The sequence below is a fragment of the Balaenoptera musculus genome, chromosome 11, assembly GCF_009873245.2.
Source record: "Balaenoptera musculus isolate JJ_BM4_2016_0621 chromosome 11, mBalMus1.pri.v3, whole genome shotgun sequence".
Taxonomy (NCBI): Eukaryota; Metazoa; Chordata; class Mammalia; order Artiodactyla; family Balaenopteridae; genus Balaenoptera; species Balaenoptera musculus.
Window position 1 is genome coordinate 4,041,193 of NC_045795.1, and position 19,344 is coordinate 4,060,536.

The following is a 19,344-nucleotide window of genomic DNA, read 5'->3' on the forward strand; positions in this document are numbered from 1 at the left end:
TCTTCTCCAACACTTGCTATTTTCTGTCTTTTTGATTACAGCCATCTTAGCTAGTACGAAGTGGCATCTCACTGTGGTTTTGATTTGCATTTTCCCTGCTGGCTAATGATATTGAGCATCTTTTCATGCGCTTACCAGCCATTTGTATGTCTTCTTGGGGAATTCTATTCAGAGCCTTTGTGCATTTTTAATCAGATTATGTCTTTTTATTGTTGAGTTGTAGGAGTTCTTTATATATTCTAGATACGAGTCCCCTGTCAGTATATGATTGGCAAATATTTTCTCCCATACTGTAAGTTATCTTTTCATTTTCTTAATGGTGTCCTTTGAAGCACAAAAGTTTCTAATTTTGATGAAGCCCAATTCATCCATTTTTTCTTTTGTCACCTGTGCTTTTGGTGTCATACCTAAGGAAGCTTTGCCTGGCCCAGGGTCATGAAGATGGACTCTCGTGTTTTCTTCTAAGGCTGTTATAGTTTTAGGTCTCATGCTTAGATGTCTGACCTATTTTGAGTTAATTTTTGTCTGGTGTGAGGAAAGGGCCAACTTCGTTGTCTTGCATGAGGACACAGAGGCGTCCCAGTGCCGCTTGTTGAAAACACATTTCCCCATCGAATGGCCTTGGGGCGGGAAGAGGTGGAAGCGCTGCCCCGCTATCGGGGGACCTCGGGGCAGCACCCAGGGCCCATCCCAGGCGCGGCCACTGAGTAGAGCCACTGGCCGGGGCTGGACTGGGAAAGCGAGGAGGGCGGGTCGGAGGTTTGTTTCGTCCCTTGTCTCGGGCAGGCAGTGGGGTGTCGGGTGAGGCGACAGGGCCGGCGGTGTGGAACCAGGGGTCCTGAGGAGCCCCCTAAGGACAGGCCTCCTCCCCCAGCCACTCAGAGGTACCTTCTTCCCTTACCTGGATCCACAGGGGGACTGACGTGCGAATAGGCCTGGGAGGCACAGTCCTCGCCCTTCCTGGAGGCGGCGAGCAGGGGCGGGTGACCAGCCACGGGCGGAGGAGGCGGAGGGGGCGGAGGGGGAGCAGATCAGGGAGGCTGGGACATCCTGCTCCGCGAGGGGCCCGGCGGCAAAACGGGCAGACAGGGAGGAGGCAGCCCCACTGAGAGCAAGTCCACGAAGGGTCCCGACTCCCCGAGAAGCACGGGCCTGGGGCCCTGTGGCCCCTGTGGGGAACGGCAGGCCTCCCAGGGCGTATGGAGCGCCCACCCCACCAGAGCCCCTGTTCAAGGCTCTAACTTTCCTGCAGGCCTGGCGGCCTCCCGCTGGGCAGCAGGCACGTGGCGCGTGGTGTCGACGTCCCTGGGGCTCTGCCCGGCACCCACTCGTCTGCTCCAGCTTCTCCACCTGCAGCGAGGCAGGCAGGGCTGGCTCTCCCAGGAAGGGGGCTGGAAGGGAGGAATTTGGTGGCTTGAAGGAGAGAAACAGAAGTGCCCGAGAGGGGAGGGCCTGCTGGCCAGAGCCCGGGGCTTCCTGATGAGCTGCCGTGCGCCCGTGTGTCTCAGCAGCTGCCGTGCAGTAGGAGCCTTAGTGCTGTCGCGACTGCATGTTCCCAAATCACCCAGCTGTTCCCCGGCAGCCAGGCCAGCAGCCGCCTGGTAGAGCCAGGATCAGAGCGATTGCCCACGCAGCACAGAGATGGCACGATTGTCCTATGCTCCCCACGGCCTGCAGGGGGCGTGCTTGGCCCCTAACCGCTGTGCTTGTCAGGGTCCGCCTCGGAGCCCAGGGCCCCCCGCCCAGCTGCTGAATCAGGGCCGGCCCAGGAAATCGATTTGCAAGAAGCTTCCTTCCCAATGGATGCACTCAGTCCAAGGGGACCCAGCGGTCAGCATTCCTGGCACCGGTTCCTCTGTAAGGGACACGCCGGCCGTCAGCAGGGGTGCGCCTCTGTAGCGCCCCGTCGGCGGCCCTGTGTCCTCCTCAGCTGTCACCACTGCTTCTGCAGGAGACACGCCTGCCCCTCACTCACCTGCCTTTCTCTCCCGTTCTCCAGGACACACAGGACAAGCCACTGCTACCGCGTCACCTACCGCCACATGGAGCGCACGATGTCGCAGAGAGAGGTCGGGCGCGTCCACCAGGCCGTGCAGGAGGCGGCCGTACGGCTGCTGGGCGTCGAGGGCAGGTTTTGATGTTGCCACCTCCCCGGCCGCGGCCCTCCCAGGGCCCCGGGTTTGCTGAACCAAAGAGAAAAAAGATACTGTTTGTGGACCGAGGCATCCGTCATCTTGTGAGAAATGGGTCAGTATCAGGGCTTTCAGAAAATAAAGGATGGCTCTTGAGAAACTGTTGACATAGCATGTGTCTTTTATTTGGAGAAGTGGGGGGAAGGAGCAATAATACGAGAGTTACCTTCTTTTCCTTTTAGAAATGCTTTGCCCGTTGGCGCTCGGTGCCATTAATTGGTCCCTGGATTCGGTTAAAGTGTAAACAGCAGACGTGATTTCCTGCCTGACAGGCTCTTCCCCCCGTGTAATGAGCGGAGCCACACAGAGGGGCACACTCCAGACCACAGACGCTTTTCTCGATCGGCTCCCGTTCCTTTCTCCCTCCTCCTTCTGTTCTGCAAAGGGCAGGCTGCCGACAGGGCGCGGGTGAAATGCCAGGGGTCCCTCAGAGGCGGAGACAGTCACACCTCTGAGCGAGCAGGATTTTACTTCCTTTTCACGAAGTGGGGCTTGGAGCCAGGTCTCTGGCCCCAGGGTGTGGACAAAGCTGCCTCCTGCCCGCCCCCCAGCACCCCCCCCCCACCCCCAGAGGAGAGAGAGCGCCCCGGGGCTGGGTGGCACCCGGCACTGCAGGGCCAGGTCCTTGAAGCCCCGGAGAGTGTGTTTCCTACTGGAAGGCCTCTGCTTCCGGAGACGACCTTTATGGGGGAATACGGGGCTTTGATGTTCCCTTTTCCATCCCGAGCGCTTTGTGGTCTGCCTGCTTCCCTCCTGACCAGTTTTCATAATCAGATTCCCTCCCCGGTGTGACGCTGGAGGCTGATGGAGGGCCGTGAGCGCTGGGGTAAATATTTGATGAGGGCGGCCATTAGCAGCCAGTGGTGTGCGGGTGAGCAGCTGCTCCAACAGGAAGGAATGGCTTCAATGTCATTTTGCCCTCTTACCCAGGGGGACGTGTCCCGTGGATTTTCAAGGGAATCGAGAGCTGCATCCCAGCCTGGCCAAGCTGCTGTCCAGGATCCTGGGGCCACAGGCGCTGTTCCTGGAGAGGAGAGGTCTAATGCACAGCGTGATTGGTAATCTCTTCTCCAGGAGCATTTGCTAGCAGACCATTCCTGATCCTGGGGCTGCATTTCCAGAGACCCCTTTTATCCCCAAGACCCCTTAGGCATTCACAGAAATCCTGGCATAACACCCAGAAAACACGGCACCGCCCCTCGGCCCACGACCTGGGCGCATATCTGTCAGATGCCAAGCGCTGTGCTAGGGCCTGGGGGCAGTGCTGACATTTGGGGGGGGAGGGCAGACATTCGGGGTGGGGGAGGGCAGACATTCGGGGGGGCTCACAGAGGGCTTTGCTGAACGTTCCTCTCGACACTCCATGAGATGTAGTCAACCTTCCCCTAAATTTTCCCGTGAGGCCGGAGGAGTCTCGAGCCCTAACCAGGAGCGCACCCGAGCCTGCTGCCTCCCAGTGAAGACCCTGTAGCTAGACGGACTTGGGTGCGTTGCCAGGTCTGCGCCTCCCCCGTGCTCCCGGGACCTGTGTTCCGCGAGCCCCCAGCCGCGCGGGCTCGTGCGACCCCCGCCTCCGCTCTGGGTGTTGGCGCTCGTGCCAAAGGTGGGCCCGCCTACCGGGGGGCCGAGGGGACATCCAGCGCTTCACTTTTCTCATGGGACTCCCGCAGGAGAGTAAAGAGTGAAGAAGAAAAAAAGAGGAAGGATAATGGAACCCCTGAGATGAACAGCACTCCGCAGCTCGGTGACAGATGAGTCCGTGTACACAGAGCGTGGTGGCCAACACCAGCGTCACCCGCCTCCCCCCGGGAGGCTCCCTCCCGTCCTTCGTGACGCCGGGACAGTACTCTGCCTGCTGCGGGGGTCGGTCAGGCGTAGAACCCGGAACCTGAGAAGCTGCCCGTGGCCTCTGCTCTGGCGACGGGCGTCGGGAACCGGGTGGGGAAGGGATGTGACCCGCACAGCGGCTCTCCCTGCCCCACGTCTCAGCGGCCACCCGGGGCCCTCTGTCCCCACGTCCGCTGCCCGTCTCCGTGACGACCATCATCACTCGGGTGGCGCTCGGCAGCCGCCAGGCAGGGCCATCCCGACCCACCCGCAGGTCACAGTAGAGGGAGGACACGTAACAGCGATGGGGGGGGTTGACAGTGGCTGACCCCGCCCCCCTGGGTGTCCCAGGCACAGCGCACCGCGTGCGTTCAGCCTCCTGAGTCTGGGCCGCTGTTCCACGTGCCATAGACGGGCCAGGAAAAGGCGGACCGGGCTCAGCATGCCCTCCTTCCATTCTCACGACCCCCGGTGGTCCTGTTCTTCCCTCCACCCTCCAGGTGTGAGATCAATGTGCTCGGGGAGGTGCTGCAAAGCCAGGGCTGGAGGAGGCCTCTCTGACTTCCAAGCCTGTGCTCTTCACGTTGCCCCCAGCTATGCCCCCTGCACTTGCCCGGGCTCTCGGCCTACGCTAGGCAGGGTGGGGATCCACTCTGGACACCGCAAGGTGGAGGGGCCACCGCTGCGCTGCAGATGTCACCACCAGGACAGTGGCAACGCCACTGCCCAGCCCCGGGACCCTCTCCACAAGGTGCTAGGGCACGTGACATGGGCCCTCGGGGCCAGCCGTGGGTTCTGTATCAAAACCGTTGGGAGGTCCTCTTTATCATCTGACGCTTCAAGTGGTCAATAGAGTTACACTTGCTGGTTCAGGACGGCAGGTCAGATTCAGGGCCACAGTCAGAGCTGGAAAGGTCAGCTGCTGAGCGACAGGAAAGTCCAGAACTGGACAATCTAGGACCCTGCGAGGGTAATGCTTGCTCCCAGGAGGCTGGGTCCCAGCACCCGGGAAGGTGGGGCAGCAGGAGGAAACGTTCTTCTTGCCCTCGGTGACCAACTACTCGAGATCCTAGTGGCTCTGGTTTCCTAGATGGCGCCTACAAAAGCCGACAACAGCAACACACAAACCAAAGCCGGTGCCCTGTTCAAAGGCAGGGGCTGCAGACACTTGTACAGGCAGGAGACCGCCCGGCTCGGGCCCCTTCTCTGGCCCATTCCCGAGCCTGGGGCTGGTCTGGGGCGGGTGGATCGGGTGCCTCATGGAGCGCTGGACCAAGCCCGAGGCTGAGCTTAGATCAGGTCTAAACCCGGCGCTGCCATGATGAGTCACTTAGCATCCCTGAGGCTAAATGTTCTCCGCTCTGAGATGGAGGCGATGATCCTCTCCTCCTTCCAGGCACCGAGTGTGGACGGCTCAGCAAGGAGGAAGAAGATCGTGTGTAAAACTCTTAAGCATCTCATTTTAGCCTCACACAAACTCTGAAACTTAACCACAGTACGTCCACCTAGGAGCTGAGAACATGAGGCCAAGGACCAGGCCCAGGGTCCTCCCATGAGCGGGTAATTGACCTAGAATTTAAGGCCCACTCTCTGTAAGACCAAAGCCCGCGGTCTTCCTCCCGTGCCCTGTGTCTGCCAAGAACTGACACGATGAGAACACAGTGGCCGTGCCTCGCCCTTTGCAGTCTCAGGTGTGAGACGGGGGGCGCCCTCCACACCCTTTGCTCCCCAAGGGCAGGCCCGCATGTGCACATGTGTTTGTCTATTCGGACACAAGACTCAAAGAGGGCTTGGCCTGCACACACGTCCAAAGGACGCGGGGAGACCAGGCCACGTTGAGTTAAACAGGAGACTTCAAGGAGGGCGCATGAGGCCGGTTAAACTACAAGGATCGATCCAAGAAGGAAATCAGTTTAACCAGTGGGCTCAGCGCTAAAGCAGCACGTCCCAGCTGTGTCCCGGCTACACCCTGGGCTGTTGGAGCCCTCGGGCAGGACGGGTGCCCAGGGCTGTGTGCCGACGATGGCCTGCTGGCTGTGTAGTCGCCCTTCTCTCCCGAACAAGAAGGGCTTTCAGGACGCAGGTGTGTGAGACTGGCATTATTACAGAGGAAACTTTGAAATCTATTTTTAAAGGCTTCGAATCTATTGAGTGGCTCGTTTGAAGTCATCTATATTTTATTACTAATAAGAAACAACTAGGATGCCAAAGCAAGTCAATGGAAAAAGTAAAGTCTTTTCAACAGGTGTGCTGGAGCAACTGGGTCCCCATGTAAGAGAAAAAGGAAAGCATCTCAACCCCGATGCCACACGTCACACAAAAATTAATTCAAGATGGAGCCTAAATATAAAAGCCAAAACCTTACTCTCAGCCTTAAAGAAGAAAATGTAAAGGACTATCCTTGTGACCTTGGGTAGGCAATGACTTCCTAGAGAGGACACAGAAAGAGCTAGTAAAGAAAAAAATGATCAACTGGACTTTTTCAAGATTTAAAACATCTGCTCTTTGAAACACGTCATTAAGAAAATGAATAGGGGGACTTCCCTGGTGGTCCAGTGGTTAAGAATCTGCCCTTCCACTGTAGGGGGGCACAGGTTCGATCCCTGGTTGGGAACTAAGATCCTGCATGCCGCGTGGTGTGGCCAGAAAAAAAAAAAAAAAGAAGAATAGACAAACCACAGATTGGGAGAAAATATTGTGACACATATATTCAACAAAGGATTTATATCCAGAATATACAAAGGATTCCTACAATTCAATAATAATTTTTTTAAAAAAATCTTTTGAAAAATGGGGAAAATTCCTATAATTCAGTAATTAAAAAAAAAAAACTTTTTAAAAAATGAACAAACACTTCACACAAAAAAAAGATTTATAAATGGCCAATAAGTTGGAAAGATGCTCAACATTATGAGTCATCAGGGCAATGCATTCAGGAAGTTACAGAGCAGCCAGAAGTCATCTACACGGGCAAAAAGCAGGTCAGGGTTTGCCTGGGCCCGCGAAGAGATTGATGGAAAGGGGCCATGGCAATGTTCTCTGTCTTGATAGACATGCAGGTTACGTGGACGGGTGCATCTGTCAAAACTCATCACACTGTATGCTTTAAGATCTGTGCCTTTCGCTGTGCGTAAACTACACCACAAAGGAAAAGAGACAAATTACACGTGCTGCATCTCACAACCAGATGCGCGCTACGGCTCCAAAGTGGAGACAGCAGCTCGGCGCCGAGGGAGCAGGCATAGAGATGGGTGTAGAAGGGGCTCTGGGACTCTGGGGGCAAGATCCTTCTTGAGCTGACCGCACACCTGGGGCAGGCAGCTCTCTCCAAGGAGAGTGGCCGCAGGGGGAGGGGGCAGGGTGGAGCTGGAGGAACAAGGTGCCAGCACAAGACGCAGGAAGAGAAGCACCGGGGACCTGCCGACCCCAGCTCTCCATCCCTCGGGGGTGTCCTTGGAGCTCACCTCACCCAGGAGGCAGGATGCTGGGGACTGGCTGGGGTGCTCAGGGCACAGAGAGAAGAGGGAAAGGAAGGACGTGGGGACTGGCCGTGGAGCCTCTGCTTTATCTCCGTAGTTTCTTCCTAAACCCCCAGAGTCCCTTTGAGCCAGGGCAGCACACGGACGCAAGCCACACTGCTCCCCTGCCCCAGCTGCGGTCTGAGTGCATCACAAAGCCCGCCCGTCCCAGGGGCGAGTCACGCCGGGATCCCCCGGGAGGCCAGGGCAGCTGCCGTGGCTTCCTGGCTCCACGGGACATCTCTCCCCCACAGCGGGGAGGTTCACACGTGGCCCGACCGAGGCTCAGACTCCGTGACGCTCCCTCCGGCGCTGACACCAGCCTGCTTCCAGCTGGGTGCCGTGAGGCCCGGAGCCCCTCAGTCCTTCGGCATCTCGTGTCTGAGCTGCCCAGGTACCACCAGCCGCCCACACCTGGGAGGCACAGGGCTGGACAGATGGTCAGTGGCGCCCCGGGCATCAGATGTCAACTGCACTCGGTGGGGGGGTGACCTGGAGTTCCCACACCTCCATGCAGCCCCCATTTAATGTGAGACGGGGATTCCAGTCACTCGGGGGTTGTGACGAGCGTTGAATGGATTGAAGCGGGAAACGCTCTCAATTTTTAGCACGATATACTGACCATTACAAGTGAATCCGTGTTTTTCTTAAAAGCCCACGTTGGGAAAACGTTCTGCAGTTAGAAGGTGGGGATGATTGTTTGACTATCTGAATACATGAAAACTCACTGAATTGTGTGCTTTGAAAGGGTGAATTTTATGGGATGAGAATTATATCTCAATAAAGCTGTTATAAAAAATGTTAAACGTGCATTCACTATATGACCCGGCAACCCCTTCCTAAGGTGTTTCCCAAGAGAAATGAAGCACAGGATGTTACCGAGTTGGGTGAACAAGGAAACCCAGGCAGAGGTGAAGGCAGCTCAGTCTGCCGGCCTCTCCTTCCCAGGGCTTTGGCCCCTGAGAGCTGGGCCAGAGTGAGGCCTGGCGTACGTGCGGATGCTGTTTGGGGGTAACTGTTAAGCTGGGGTGTTCCTCCGTCCGCCTCTCCGTGGGGGAGTGGCGCTGGTACCTGACCTCCTCAGGAAGGCTCAGTGGACCTGCTCCCTGCTCTGTAACGTGTGGTTCCCCCACCAGGAGCACGAGAAATGCAGAGTCCCGGGCCCCGTCCTGGACCTGCTGAATCAGAGCCTGCATTTATCCAGGTCCCAGATGATCCGTGTGTGTGTGTGTGTGTGTGTGTGTGTGTGTGTGTGTGTGTGTCACGTCCAGAGATGCTCTGAGTTGGAGCCGTGCGCTCCTTAGCCAGGAGGATTGAGGCTTAGCCAGGCTGCAAGGCAGCAAGGAAGAAAACGCCCCCCTTAGATCCTTGGGGCCCTGTTACGATTTGAAGCGTGTCCGTCCAAAAAGAGACCTTGAAGTCCTACCCCAGCACCTCCAGGGCGAGACCCTATTTAGAGACGGGGTCCATGGAGACGCAGTGATTAAGATTCCCACGATGCCTGGTGTCCTTATAAGAAGACAGCCGCGTGAAGACAGACCACCAGAAACTAGGAGAGGCAAGGAAGGACCCCCTACAGGTCTCGGAGGGAGCATGGCCTGCCGATGGCTCTGGAAATGTGAGAGAATACTTTCTGTTGTTTTAGGCCACCCGGTTTGTGGGCGCCCTAGGGAGCAAATAGGGATCCCAAGACAGAGGGACCACCCCCTTGTCCTTAGGACTCTGAAGAGACGGGCCCGCATGTGCCCGCGGAGGGAACCCCTAGTAAAAGGGGGCTGCCGTGTCTTTGGGTGGAGGGAGGCCTTTGAGTCTCGCCTTCCCAGGAGGCTGGGTCTCTCTCAGCCTCGGTGCACCCGGCCGGCTGCCCCTCGGGCAGAACACCCGGAGGGCAGCGGTGTCCGAACTGGTAGCTCGGCCTCGGGGCCCGGAGCCCACAGCTGAGACTCAGGGGAGCCTCCCAGCTGGCTCTGAACTGAGGCAAAGCCAGCCAGGCAGGGCCCGGCCACGCGGGGAGCGCCAGGCCAGCGGGGCGCGGGAGGCGGCGGGTGTGGGCGCCCTGGACACCGGTGAGCAGAGGGGAGCGGTCCCCAGATACTCTCCCCCGGTACAGACAGGCTTCTGGGTCGCCCAGGAATCTGCCCCTCGGGGCAGGATGGGGCAGGAGCTGGCAGGCTCGGACTGCAGGGCCCCAGCGCAGGCTGTGATCCAGGCCCTGCGGGCAGCGGGTCCCGGGTGGTGCTGTGAGGGGCTTTCACTGGGCCCCCAGCCAGTCACTTCTCCGGTCGGCCCAGGCGAGGGTGGTCCCGATGGTCACAGGGGAGTGGGAGGTCGTCCAGATAACGTCTGCAGTCCTTTCCCATTCGCCCTGCCCTGCGAGGCCTTGGCCTCGGGCAAGCAGCCCCTCCCTCCCCTCCTCCCCTCCTCCCCTCCCCCCCGCCCCCCGCCCCCTGCCATTCTGGCCTGGATTAATTCAGACCTAGGTGATGAGAATGAAGCCGCAGCCCCGCCGGAGGGAGACGCGATGGGGCTGCTCACAGTCTCACCCCTTGGACGAGGGCGCAGCGCCTGGCAAGTGGCCGCTCCCCAGCAAGGACCGCGGCCAGCGCTCCCGTCACTGCATCACTCACCGCCACGGCCGGGCTGGGCGGGCGGCAGGGCCTCCTCGCGGCACAGGGAGGCCGGCTACCCGAGCTCCTCTGGCCCCACGGGCAGAACGCGGCCGAGGGAGAGGAAGCAGGGCCGCCTCCCTGAAGTGGGCCCCAGGGCCGGCTGGCTCTGAGGTCACGCCGCGCTGTCCCAGTCTGGGTCCCCGCACGCAGGTGACCAGCCTCTTCTGTGCCGGCCCCTCCAGCAGGCCCTCAGCAGCGTTCACTGGCTGTTCAACCCAGGCCAGGAGAGAGTCTGGTAACTTGGACTGATGCCGTGTGTGGGCCTCAGGACCTGAAAAATACTGTTGAATAGGGTCACTTAAAGCACGTTTTCAAGAAAACACAGGAGGTTAAAAACTTGGGTTTTGGAGCCAGGCAGAGGTAAGCTCAAATGTGGGTTCCTCGAGGACACCTCTTGGCCTCATGGTGCACATCTGCAGGATGGGACAGTCGGTGTTGCAAGGACCACGTGACACCACGTATGGGAAAGCTGCTAACATGGGGCTTGGTAAGTAGACAGTGAAAAGGAAAAAGGAGATCTGGTCATGGGTTCAGAGAAGGCCACACTCCCAACTAAAGGGATTGTGAGATCTGGAAAGCTTCTGGAAAAATGTGGCACATGGCGGTATCCTGGAAGGTCTGGACTCAAAGGAACCTTAGAGATTGTTTGTCCGGTGGCTCCATTTTAGAGATGAATTGCTGAGGCCCAGAGAAGTAAAACGACTTGTATCACTTGGATGAAGAACCAATCGAGACTGACTAGACAATTCTCTCATAGTACGACAAGTCTGGAGGAGGCAGGGCTGGTTCCGTGGTCCAGTGTTGTCACTGAGACCCCAGGCTCTTCCTCCTGCTCTGCCAGCTGCAGCAGGTGGGCGATGTCTTGCCCTCATGGTTGCAATGTGGCTGCAAGAGCACCAACCAGCATATCTCCACACAACCTCCAAGAGCAGGAATGGAGAGGGCAAGGGATCTCAGTTTCCCCTCACAAATTTCTTTTTCTCATAGAGAAAACATTTCTCAGCCTTCCCTTCAAGTCTCTTTGGCCAGGAGTGGTACACAGGCCCACACTCCAGCTTTAAGACCTGGGAAAGGAAGTGCCTGTCATTTCCAGTCTCTATTGTAGGAAAAGAGGCTCTACCAAAAAAGTAAGGGGGATGGGAGATGCTATTTCATAGGCAACCAACAGTGTCTCCCAGACTGGCCCAAAGTCATCCAGCTACTTGCCAGCCAGACCCCTGCAGGGCCCAGGACAGAACACTTGGCTCCAGGCCCAGCATTGTTGCCAGATGTCTCCTGCTGTATTTTGCTGCCTCCTTGGTAAGCAAGGGCTTTAGAAATGGCGTGTAGTGAAGGGCCGTGTGAACAGCAGCTAGTCTCTGGCCAGAGGACTAGTGAGGCTGAGGCTTGGGGTCCAAACTGAGCAGAGTGCTTGGAGGCCGGGCCGGGGAGGCAGAGGGAGCTGCTCAGCCCAGAGCTTCCCCGGGCTTCCTTCCCACTGGGCCCGCCCCTCAAGACCCTTCTGCCTGGACGTTTGTCAAAGAGGGTGGCGACACGCATTGCAGGATTAATCAGACGGGGACGTTGGTATTCGCGACACGGGAGCTTGCTGTTCACCAGTATGTTTACTCTCTGGCGGGTGCCTGTCCTCGCGTGTTTAAGTCCTTTACAGATGTTAATTTTTTGTGTGTCTGTAATGCATGGTTCGGTAGGTGGCAACGATGCTTTCCAGACAGGTGGACGGACTGGTTCAAAGTCACATAGGAGCCCGGTGTTCTGGCTCCCTGGGACTTACCACATTTGTTGGCAGGGACACTGCATGTCGCCAGAAATCAAAATGCTAAGCTCTCTGTCACTCTTTCAAGCCAAATGTCAGGAAAACAATTATGGAAGAGCCAAAGGCTTGGAGGCAGGGAAGAGCCAGCCCCACCTGGGGGCTGCATGTGGCTGGGCCCAGGCTTCCAGAAGGCTGGTGGGGATGTACCGGAAAGGGCAGGAGCCGAGGCTACCTGAGACGCTGAGGAGTGATGTGGCCACAGGTCTGCAGGCAAAGAGCAGAAGAGCACACGCGTGATGTGAGAAGGCGGCCAGGGGAGCCGTGGGGAACGGCCGGGGGAGCCCAGCGGCCGTCCCTGTGGAAGCAACGCAGACGGGAGGCTGGAAAGACAGGAAACGCCTGGGGCCTGGCTGGACCAGCCGACGATGACGGTGAATGGCGGCGTCCATCTCTGCGACGGAGGGACGGCAGCAGAGGGGTCTGGAGGGATGGAGCTGTCCTGGGCCTTCCCCCGTTTGCAGGATCTCTTGTCTCTGATGCAGCTGAGATGCTGGCAGAGGCCAGGCTGCACCACAGCCTCCGGAAGAAAGGCACCGCTCGCCCATCCCTGGCGTGGGTCAGAATCACAGGCCAGCGCGGAGAGTCGCCCCTTCTCGGGAGGGAGGAGGGGACTGAGGCCCTCACAGCTGCGGTCACTTGCGTGCAGTCCCAAGTGTCAACGGCACATCCCAGACCAGACCCAGAGCGCTGGGTGCCCAGCCAAGGCCGTTTCCCGAGCAGGCCGATGCTTTCATGAATTGTTTAACCACCGAGAAACTCATTTGTGATTTTTCTCCCCAGGGACCCCATGTTTTAAGAGATTCTCATCTACCAAACAACTGCATTTACCAAGCAATAATTTATTCATTTTCTCATTTTTAAAATTAATCAAAGATATACATAACTGCCAGCCAGGGTCTCTGATCAGCTGGAGATAACCCTTATTCCCACCCTGGGTTGATTTAATTCCGGCCCAAAGCAAAGAAACTTGACATTGTAGATAGCCTGAGCAGCCTCGCTGGGGGAACGTGGAGGTTTTCACTTGGCCGTGTGAGATGTTCACAACAGCTTCCAGACCCTTGTCACTGATGCATGGAGCCTTGGCCGCCAGGGACCCCTATTGGGAATCACTGCATCGTTTCAGCAGGAAATAAGGCACAAAGGGAATCTCACCGTCCCAAAGTCTGGCCACTAAACCGGTGAAGGGTTTGTGGCCTGGATCAAGCTCCTGCCAGCCAGGATCCTCGGGCAAACCACTCTCTCTCCCCGAGCCTCAGTTTTCCCATCAGTAAGATGGGAATGAGATAGTAGTCAGGGTTCTTAGCTGCCCATTTTCTTAACTACAAAAGAATGTATTAAAAGGATGCTGAGGGAAACAGTCTGTATGTTCCTCAAAAAGTCAACATAGAACTACCACATGACCCAGCAATTCCACTCCTGGGTCTGGACCCAAAAGAACTGAAACAAAGAATTCAAACAAAAACTTGTACATGAATCCTCACAACAGCTCTATTCACAGTAGACGAAAGCTGGGAACAACCAAACGTCCATCAACGGGTGAATGGTTACACAAAGTGTGGTCTATACGTACAATGGAATATTATTCAGCCCTAAAAAGGAGTGAAGTTCTGATAACACACTACAGCAGGGATGAACCTTGACAACACTATGCTGAGGGAAAGAAGCCGGACACAAAAGGCCACAGAGAGTATGGTTCCACTTATGTGAAATGTCCAGAATAGGCAGATCCATGGAGACAGAACGCAGATCAGTGGTTGCCGGGGGGCCGGGGGGCCGGGGGGCCGGGGGGTGGAGGGGTGGAAAGTGATTGCTTAGTGGGTACAGGTTTCCATTTGGGGGGATGAAAAATTCTAGCATGCAAGAGCGGTGACGGTTACACAACCTCAGGGAAGTGCTTAATGCCACTGAATTGTGCACTTGGCAACGGTGAAAATGGTAAATGCTGTGTTATGTGTATTTTACCACAATAAAACTAGTGTACCGACAGTGAGATGCAAATATGTATGTACGCTGGCTAAGTTGCAGGGTGGCGGGACCTCTGGGAGCCACGCCTGCAGCCTCACCGTGGGTACACAGACACAGACACACCAGCCACTGGCCCTGCCCGCCCGGGGTCTCCATCTCCTGCAGCCACTCCGGCCCCAAGTCCCTGGGACTCTGCACAGATGCGTCTGATGGGGGAGGCTGGGTCACATCCCCGGGGCGCTGCCAGGAAGGCTGAGGCAGATCAGAATGCCAGCAGAGGACACATGGAAAGGACCTGGCCGGGGCATGAAATGCTGGCACGGGTCCTTCCTCCTGTGAGGCATCAAGAAGGAAACAGGTCACAAAGGAAACACTGCTCTTTAAAGGGCTCCTGGAGCGAGGCCACCTTCCCCTCCCTTGTCAGCCCTTCTGAACCCGCCCCCCCAATTCACGCAGCAGAGACAATTGCTCCCTCTCCGTCCCATCCAGGGCTTTCTCCCTTTGGACAAGGTGACAACAGCCGCTGGTCCTTTATCCAGTGGACACTCTCCCTGGCTTTGGTTTTCTGTGATTCACTTTGCAGTTTAACACACGGACCCTATCACTTAGAAGCCAAATGACAGTGAGATGGTGCCCAGGTGGGGCGGGAGCTGTGGGACCCGCTCTTCCCTCCGTGCTGGGCGACAAAACCCCTGCCTGCGTTTGTCCCAACCCAGCCGTTCACCCACCTGATGGGGAAGACGTGGCACCTCCAATCTCAGCTATAGACAAGGCGAGAGGGAAATAAGCAAAACCGATGGATGGGATCAGAGTTGGGTTTTTTTTTTTTTTTAAATTTAGTACAATTTTAAACTTTCAGGAAAGTTGCAAAAATAGTACAAGGAACTCCCATATACCTTTTACTCCGATTGGCCACTCCATTTACATTTTATCCCATTTATTTATCCACCCCCCCCCTGCTTCTCTCGACTACTTCATTTTACCTGTAAATACTCCAGGGTATTTAATCAAACTCAAGCCTGTGCTTAGTTCCCTCGTAGCTCCCATCACAAACCGCACATATTTATTTGCCGATTTGTCATCCTGCTTCCCTCCCGCTAGAATGTCAGCCCCACGAATGCTGCCGTGTCATTGTCACACACCCACGACCGTGCCGGCTACATGAGATAAACTCCTGACCACAATTTGCTAAACTAAGCACAGGCATGAAACAGAGCGACAGGGTCCCCCTTTAGGTTTATGGGCCAGGAAGGTCTCTGCAGGCTTGATATTTAAACCGAGACCCAAAGGCGAGAAGCTGCTCTTGAGTGGAAGGCGCTGTGAGCCTGGGCAAAGGCAAAGATGAGGTGACCGAGAACCAACAGACGACGAGCAAGGCTCGCAGTGGAGGGGACGGGGTGGCAGGTGACAGTGAGATGAGGCCGAGGAGAAGGACGTGCACCAATCTTCCACGGCCTTGTAGCCAGGTGAAGGGTCGGACTTCACTCTCAGAGAAGGGGAAGGCCCTGGAAAGGTTTAAGCGGGTGAGTGCCATGCGTTATCCTACCAGAAGTGTTCTCATGCAGCCTTGCGTGGAATGGATTGGAGGGGGGCCGATGTGGAAGTGGGGAGACCAGCTGGAGGAGACTGCAGTCACGTTGGCTGGAGATCAAGGTGCCTGGGACCAGGGTAGAGAGGGAGGGAGGGAGGGAGGGAGAAGTGGACAGATTTGACATGGATTGATTGCATGCAAAGAAGAAGGGGAGGGCGGCACCAAGGATGACGGCCCCTGGGTTTCATGGCTCAGGCAGCTGGGGGCTGGTGGAGAAACGGCACAGGTTTGGGGACTCTGGGGGGTGTCCAAGAAAAATCGGACAGAGTGAAACAGGCAAGGAAGACTTTATTCAAGACTATGGTCATAGGAGAGAGAGATTGAATTTAACAGGGGCAGCTGGGGACTTATGGCCAGTGGGTGAGGGCAGAGTGAGGGGGTCAGTGAGTGGAAAGTTACCAAGAGGAACTTGGTTAGGTGTCAAGGGCTGGCCAGCATCCTGACAGCCTGGGCTCTGCCCGCTAAGGTCAGCAGGCCAAGAAGATGGCTCAGGAGAACCTGAGTAAAGTTTGGTCAGGGCGGGAGTCCTCGTCACAGGGAGGACTTGGGGCATCTGCTTTGGCTGTGTTATGTGTGAGATGTCCAAGACGAGATGTCAAGTGTGCAGCTCGGGATGTAAATCTGGAGCCAGAGGCGAGGTCCTGGCTGGATGCACGAATCTGATCATCACTGAAACGCTGGCATCGGGAGCACACAGCATCAATGAGCTCTCAGACCTGTGATGGAGACTCTGACGGATGAGTGCCAGCTGGAACTTCTCCATCCTAAGTGAGAGCTAAGCTCGCTGATGCTCCAGTCTCCCCGCCCCCAGGGAGCAGGACTGGTCACTCTCCTCCCTCGGACTCGGGGTCCTCACCACCTGAAGACAGGTGGAGGCTTAGTAAGGACCGGTCCCTTGTAAAGAGAGAGGATCTCGTGCTCCCCAGTGTTGACTGAAAATACTTCTGTTGTAATGATACCTAAATATATATGATTATAAAACTACATATAAATGCCTCCTGCTTAGAGCTACGATGCAATCATCAACCCACAGTGAAGTGAAGAAGTAAAAACACAGCCCGTACATCCCCACCCTCAACTGACCCCACTTGGAGAAACAGGGGAGAGGTGAGCTCTGACATCCCTTCCAGACCTAACAAGTGATGATTTTCTGAGCCTGCAGTGCTGAGGGAAAGGCCGTGACTGATGCAGCAACGGTAAAAAGGGTCAATCAGAGAATAGTTACCTCAAGATCCAGAGGTCACGTGGAAGGTAGCCTTAAACAAAATAAATAGATAATAAAAAATTAGCATTTTTACCTAGAGAAACGTAAACAAGATAAGGGTGGAGAGAAGAGCAATTTCGGTGCTCTGGTGAAGAGAGGTCTTTTTCCAGATTTGAAAAAGCTCAACTTTTATCTTTCTTGACTCACTTGGCCACATACCTAGCAGGTTATTTTTTTTTTAATTAAAAACCGGGAAGAAACCTTTTCTAAATTATGGTGCTGTTTTATATTTTAAGAAGTTAAGGGTGCTATTCATTTTATTAATTAGAAAAGCAGGGGAAATCATGCTTAAGGCTACTCACCTAACACCACAACTAATAGTATTTTGTACATTCCTTCTAGCCCTCTCTCTTGTGTGTACATATTTTATCTGCTGTGTGTGTGATTTTGTATTCTTTGAAGATTTAAGATTGTGAGACGTGTTTTCCTCTATTGCCAGGTAGTGTTAGTTATAATTTTGTTGACTCCATTTTTATACATTTCTTATATATACTACACGTTGCATAATCATCCTCCTACGATTTCATATGCAAGTTGCCGTCCATCTGTCACCCGTATAAAAAACGCTGCTGTGAACATCTTCAGGCCCACAGCTTTTTCTGTCTTGTGGATTAGTGCATTCGGCTAGATTCCCAGGTGGGAATTTCTGGGTCAAAGGGTACTATTTTATTTCCAAAATCATTTCTGATGATCTAAACAGAGACATGAGGATAAAACGGGGGGAAGGCAGATTTGCAACAGACACCAAGAGCAGATTTAGAACTCCTGAGGGAGAAGCAGGGGCTGTGTCAGCAGGCGGAGATGGTCCTGCCAACACAGGGGTGTTGGCGCTGTCTTTTTCAAACTTCCTCACTGCCTCCAGGCAAGGATACTGAGAGCCTGGCCGCAAGAGCAGTTCAGGAATGCGCAGATCAGACCCTCCAGGCAGGGAGATGCAGCAGCTCAAAGTCTCCCGTTACCAAGGAGACCTTCACTTTTCCCCTCTTTTCCAGGTTAGTGGTTCTGAATCTGTGCTGGATGGTTGGAGAGAATTAGTTCAAAAAAGGGGAGAAATAAAAAATATGGCTTTAAAAGACAATTTAATGGTTAAGCTGAGGAATCGGCACCGAGCACAATGCAGAGAAACCTTCTGGTTCATTCCTGTGTCTGTACGATTTCATGGTTTGATCTTTTCTGTGCAGTGAATTTATTTCCATTTTCCCTTAATAAAACAGAACCACCAATGTGCTCCACTGCGTCTAATTACATGCAGCCTGTGGAGTGTCAGATGCCCCTGTCCCAATGGGAGGAGCACAGAGGCATAATAAGATGATGATTACAGCTGGGGAGAAATTAGGAACACAGAGTCTCAAACTCACACGCCCCATCCTGGCGTGACGTGTTACCGCGGGGATGCACAGGACCTGGGAGCGCGTGGCTCCCGCAGCTGGCAGGAAGCTTGGAAACTTCCAGCACCCTTCTCCCTGCGCTGGCTTCTCGCAGCCTTAAAAGCCAGCCTGGTGGGTCCCTTCCGGTCCCCGGGTACCCGGGTGCGAGCCCGGCGCTCGGGACGCTGCTGCCTCTTCCCGGGGCGTGCCTGCAATTTGCAGCCACAAGCCAGTCACAGCCTGAGCCGCAGCTTTGGGCTTAAGAGACACAGAGGGCAGAATTCACCCCTGCATGAGGTGTGGCAAGTGTGCCTCGGGGCCCACAGACCGGATGACCTTCCGTGTCACATTTTCCCCGATGCATTTTCTAACCCTGAACTTGCACGCTGGCAGATGGGGTGTGCGACTACGCTGGTCCCCAGGGCTCCGTCCCTCCCAGCCCCCTGGTTTGACAACGTGCTGATGTGCGGGCGTCCATCTGGTCCTCGGGCGTCGCACACCCGGGCTGCTGCTGAGAGCCGGTGCCCCTGCTCCGCTGTCGCACCAGAGGCGGAGAATCCCTGCGCTGCCTGTGGTGCATCGGGCCAGACACCCCCCACGGCTCTTTCCTTTCTGGGGTTTGTCCTCTCAGAGAGGCAGGCCTGTGTTACGACGGCAGAAGTGGCTGGGCACCTCTTTTAAGCCTGCATGATCATTTATGTTTCTTCAAGGTGCTCCAAGTTCCCTTTCCCCAAGTATTTAGGGTTTCCTACAAAATGAAAAAGCCAGAAGGGAGTTCTGGTGATGGCAGAGGTAGACCCCACCACATGTTCCCCCGAGGGCATCAAACACACCAGCTGCTGACTTGCTTGAAGTGGGGAGGGGAGCAGAAGAGGCAGGTCCTGGAAGACCGCTCCCCCTCCCTCCCCCTCCCTCTCCCCTCCCCCCGAATAGCACTCTACCAAATGATCTCTCTTAAAAGTCCTTGCATCCTTGTGAAGAAACTGTGCTTCTCATCCAAGTGTCCCATCACCTCTCAATAAGATGCGACCTGCATCTCTGTCCCAAGTTGATTCTCCAGTATTAACCTCCACCAGCAAGGTGGCACCTGGCTATGTAGGTGGCATTCTCTCCTGCTGCCCTAGGGGTGGCGAGG

At 55.6% G+C, this 19,344-nt stretch overlaps 1 protein-coding gene across 4 annotated transcripts in view; it reads left to right on the top strand.

Moving 5' to 3' along the window:
* The window catches only part of FARS2 (phenylalanyl-tRNA synthetase 2, mitochondrial), a 406,264-nt gene extending 403,972 nt beyond the window's left edge, over window positions 1-2,292 (top strand). For all 4 annotated transcript variants that reach the window (XM_036868394.1, XM_036868398.1, XM_036868395.1 and 1 more), the window contains one exon: window positions 2,000-2,292. In XM_036868394.1, coding sequence (XP_036724289.1) covers window positions 2,000-2,138 — 139 coding nt within the window. In that variant the 3' untranslated portion in view covers window positions 2,139-2,292. The remainder of the gene's footprint in view (window positions 1-1,999) is intronic.
* Window positions 2,293-19,344: the final 17,052 nt, after the last annotated feature.